The sequence below is a fragment of the Mytilus trossulus genome, chromosome 9 (genome assembly GCF_036588685.1).
Source record: "Mytilus trossulus isolate FHL-02 chromosome 9, PNRI_Mtr1.1.1.hap1, whole genome shotgun sequence".
Taxonomy (NCBI): Eukaryota; Metazoa; Mollusca; class Bivalvia; order Mytilida; family Mytilidae; genus Mytilus; species Mytilus trossulus.
Genome location: NC_086381.1, coordinates 15,309,809 through 15,313,621, shown reverse-complemented (window position 1 = coordinate 15,313,621; position 3,813 = coordinate 15,309,809). Strand labels below are relative to the sequence as shown.

The 3,813-nt window shown below is 32.6% G+C and overlaps 1 protein-coding gene across 1 annotated transcript; it reads left to right on the top strand.

The window, feature by feature from the left end:
* The first annotated feature begins 3,091 nt into the window (after positions 1–3,091).
* On the top strand, positions 3,092–3,511 carry LOC134684321 (KRAB-A domain-containing protein 2-like). Its single transcript, XM_063543608.1, has one exon. It carries the CDS (start codon positions 3,092–3,094, stop codon positions 3,509–3,511), a length of 420 nt encoding a protein of 139 aa, XP_063399678.1.
* Positions 3,512–3,813: the final 302 nt, after the last annotated feature.

Here is a 3,813-nt window from a genome sequence, read left to right as displayed (position 1 = left end):
CAATCTTATTTACAAAGTTTGTATAAACAATTATACAACCAAAGCAAGCAAGCCAACCAAAGTTTTGCTTTACATGCATTAGGAAATTAGATGTAAAGCCTTAATTTAGCCGACTTACTCAAACCATAGATAAAGTAAGAGATAGATTTGATAAAATTTAACTTACGGAGGAAAGTTTGGTTTTAAAAACACTCTAATAAATTCAATAGAAATAACATTTATTTCAAATGTATTCCATTTAGTTTCTTATAAAGCGTATAGGGATCTTTATCCTAATTTTTTTTAATCATTTCCATGACACTTCACCACTAATTACGTACATCTTGATATATATTGCACCTTTGTTTTCCCGTTAAAATGTTTTACCATGGAGCCCTTTATAACTTGCTGTTCGGTGTGAGCCAAGACTCCATGTTGAAGACCGTATTTTGACGTATAATGGTTTACTTTTATAAATTGTGACTCGAATGGAGAGTTGTCTCATTGTCAAATACGACATGTATATATGGCTCAAAAACGAAACGAGACGGGATAAAAAGGGATAAAAAAATCTACGCTACTTTTTTAATATATTTATAATGGGCTTTATATGAGTCAAAATAAAGTAAAATTATGGGGACGCATTTGGGTATAAGCGTCACATCGGATTGCCGATTTTTTTGCAAGCGTGACAGGTGAAAGTCAAATGATTGTGTACTGAAAAACGGGAAACGAAGTCTAGCGGGACACGGATAATTACAAAAAAAATAGAACTGCATAGTATAAGCGGGATACGGGAATCTGACAAAACAATAAGCGGAATACGGGAATCTGCCAAAACAGTAAGCGGGATCCGGGATCAAAACCCCCAATGAGACCCCAGAATAAGATATTTTTGTATATTCATCCTATTGTTACAGTCATGCCTTCAATAACAAATGTATCCGATGCATGCATTTTTTTTTATATTTTTGGTCCCTTTTTCAATTTTGTGGGGTCCAAATTTACAGACAAAAGTCCTTTAATATAGATATTTGGAATTCGTTGACATGCTGAATCTAACCGTGTATCTAGTTTGGGGATTTATTTGCCTAGTTGCTGAAATAGCCCACATAGAGTTCCAAAGGGTCTAAAATCAACAAAAATGAATTGTAGCATGCATTTCGTGTACAATAACCCAAATGTGCATGGTTTTACCTCTGCGGTAGTATGCATTCGCGGATCTAGAATTTTTCATAAGTAGGGGCCCACTGACTGCCTAAGAGGGCCCGCTGCTGTCACGCTCTAGTGATTCCCTATATAAGTTAAAATCAAGGAGAAACGTAATCTGAAGAATACAATATGACATTTTGAGAATCGCTTTTGTTACAAGTTTGAAAAGCTATATGAATGAGGAGTTTGTATTTCAATTTGAAAATACATGTATCATAAATCCTAAAGTCATCAACTAAGTTTTTTTTTCATTTGTTGCAAGTGCATTTATCACATAATTCTACAATAAAAATTACTCGCATCTTTGAAAATTCTACATTAATAATGACTGCACTAACAGTGATAATTCATCGCATCAATAGTTAAAATGGATCGCTTTCAATAATCGATATGCTATATTATGATGCTTTTATAACACTTATTTGAACTTTAATGCTATGTGTGTATATTTTAAAGACATATCACAATGAAAATATGTTAAAACTTAACTTAAAATCTTTTAACTTGATATTTTCAAAACGTAAACAAATGCAGTTTTCCCATGATCCTTTATTCTACAATAGACAAACCCGCATACAGTAAAAATGAACTAGCTGGATTCGCACTTTATATATGTTAGCGGCAATAAGTGAAATTAGGCATTAAGCTTAAATCCTAGGCAATAAGCTAACGCCTAGGCATTAAGCTATTGCCTGAAATTTCCAGGCATTAAGCTTATTACCTGAAATTTGGTGATGATTATTCATCCTATTGCCGAACATGATTTTAGGCAATAAGTGAAATTTTAGAATTTATGTGTTTTTAGTGATTTTTCTTGAAATAAAGTATTTTCTTAATTATATTCCTAATATTAATATACGTTTATCTGACTAATCCCCTAATTTTAGTACTTTTCTTATTCAAAATAGAATGAACTCATACTTTTTTTGTGGAAGTACAACAAATAAAAAAGATTTAAAAAAGTGATTGTATCCCATAAAAAAGGGAGATTCTTTATAATACTTATAATAACTATTTGAAAATGTTTACACTTCACTGGTCAAGCTGGTTTGATCGGGTCAAAAGTAGACAAAATTAAGATATGATTTTTTGCTCACCATTTTATTGGATAAGTAAATTTTCTCTGTTAAAATATTTTTTAAATGCCCTCAGGCCATCTTGTCTTTTACACTTCTTCATCTGGATTGTTCGCAACCATGTCTATTTAGGAATTTTTATTTGAATCTTTGAGGTCTAAATTCGAATCAGGGAAAACAAAGAGCATATACCCTAGAGTAAAGTACCATGATCTTTTGGCAAAGATTAAACTTTTGGAATCATCAGAAAAGAAAGTGACAAAAGATTACTACAATTTAGGAAGGTATGACATTTTTAACATTGGTGGTTTTGAAAGGTTGATAGCTAAAGTCAACGAGAATGAGGAGGGAAATTTTAAAATTTATGTCTTCCGAGAGGAACTCTATGGTATTTAGGAAAAGGCACATAAAGAAACAGGTCATTGCGGCAGAGATCGCATGATAAAACAACTAAATAATGGATATGCTAACATTTCACGCGATGCAGTTGAATTATTTCTGTCACTTTGTGAAAATTGCAATATGAAAAAAAAACATATAGGAAAAGGAGTAGTGGTGAAACCCATTTTATCTAAAGACTTTAACAGTAGAGGACAAGTTGATTTGATGGATTTTCAATCAAACCTAGATGGAAACTATAAAATTATTATGGTATTTCAAGACCATCTCACAAAATTTTGTAACATTAAAGCCCTTACCTCAAAATGTGCATCAGAGGTGGCTTTTAATTTAATTGATATATTAGAATTTTTGGTGCGCACCATATACTGGAAAGTGACAATGGTCGGGAATTCACAGCTTTGGTTATATCTGAGTTAAAATTAATGTGGCCAGAACTTGTTATCGTTCATGGGAAACCGAGACATCCCCAATCACAGTGTAGCATTGAGCGATCAAATGGAGATATCCATGACATGCTAACTGCATGTATGAGGGACAATGAATTAACAAAGTGGTCAACTGGTATGAAGTTTGTCCACATTCAAAAGAATTCAGCTCTTAGCAAAGGCATTGGACGGTCCTTCTATGAAGTCTTATTTGGCAAATGTGCAACAATTGGAAACCAAATTCCGAAAAAAATATTGATGACCTTAGAAAAGGAAGAGGACTTAATCCAGCCAGAGTCTGTAAATGATCAACCTGTAACTGAAAATGAAACTGAAAACATTCTCGATGCCTCTGATATACCAGAACCTATTGCAGAACCAAATGTGGAACCTTTTACTTCAATCACTGATGAGTAATATTTGATGACTTTTAATATAAAAACATATTTTATCTGTGATATTATTTCCAGTAGATGACATTTTAAACTTCAGTTCTCGTAATGTTATTATCTAACTAATGTATAATTTTTATTTAATTAGATAGGTGTTTTTTAGTTACTCGCATTTATACTTTAGGCATTAAGCTTAATGCCTGGGCACAATTTTCAGGATTTAAGCTTAAATCCTAGGATTTAAGACTAATGCCTAACATCATTTAGGCATTAGACTTAATGCCTAGGCGTTAGCTTATTGCCTAGGATTTAAGCTTAATGCCTAAT

Bases quoted from the DNA above. Each gene is read 5' to 3' on its own strand.
- LOC134684321 (XM_063543608.1), top strand. From the start codon at position 3,092: ATGTGGCCAGAACTTGTTATCGTTCATGGGAAACCGAGACATCCCCAA.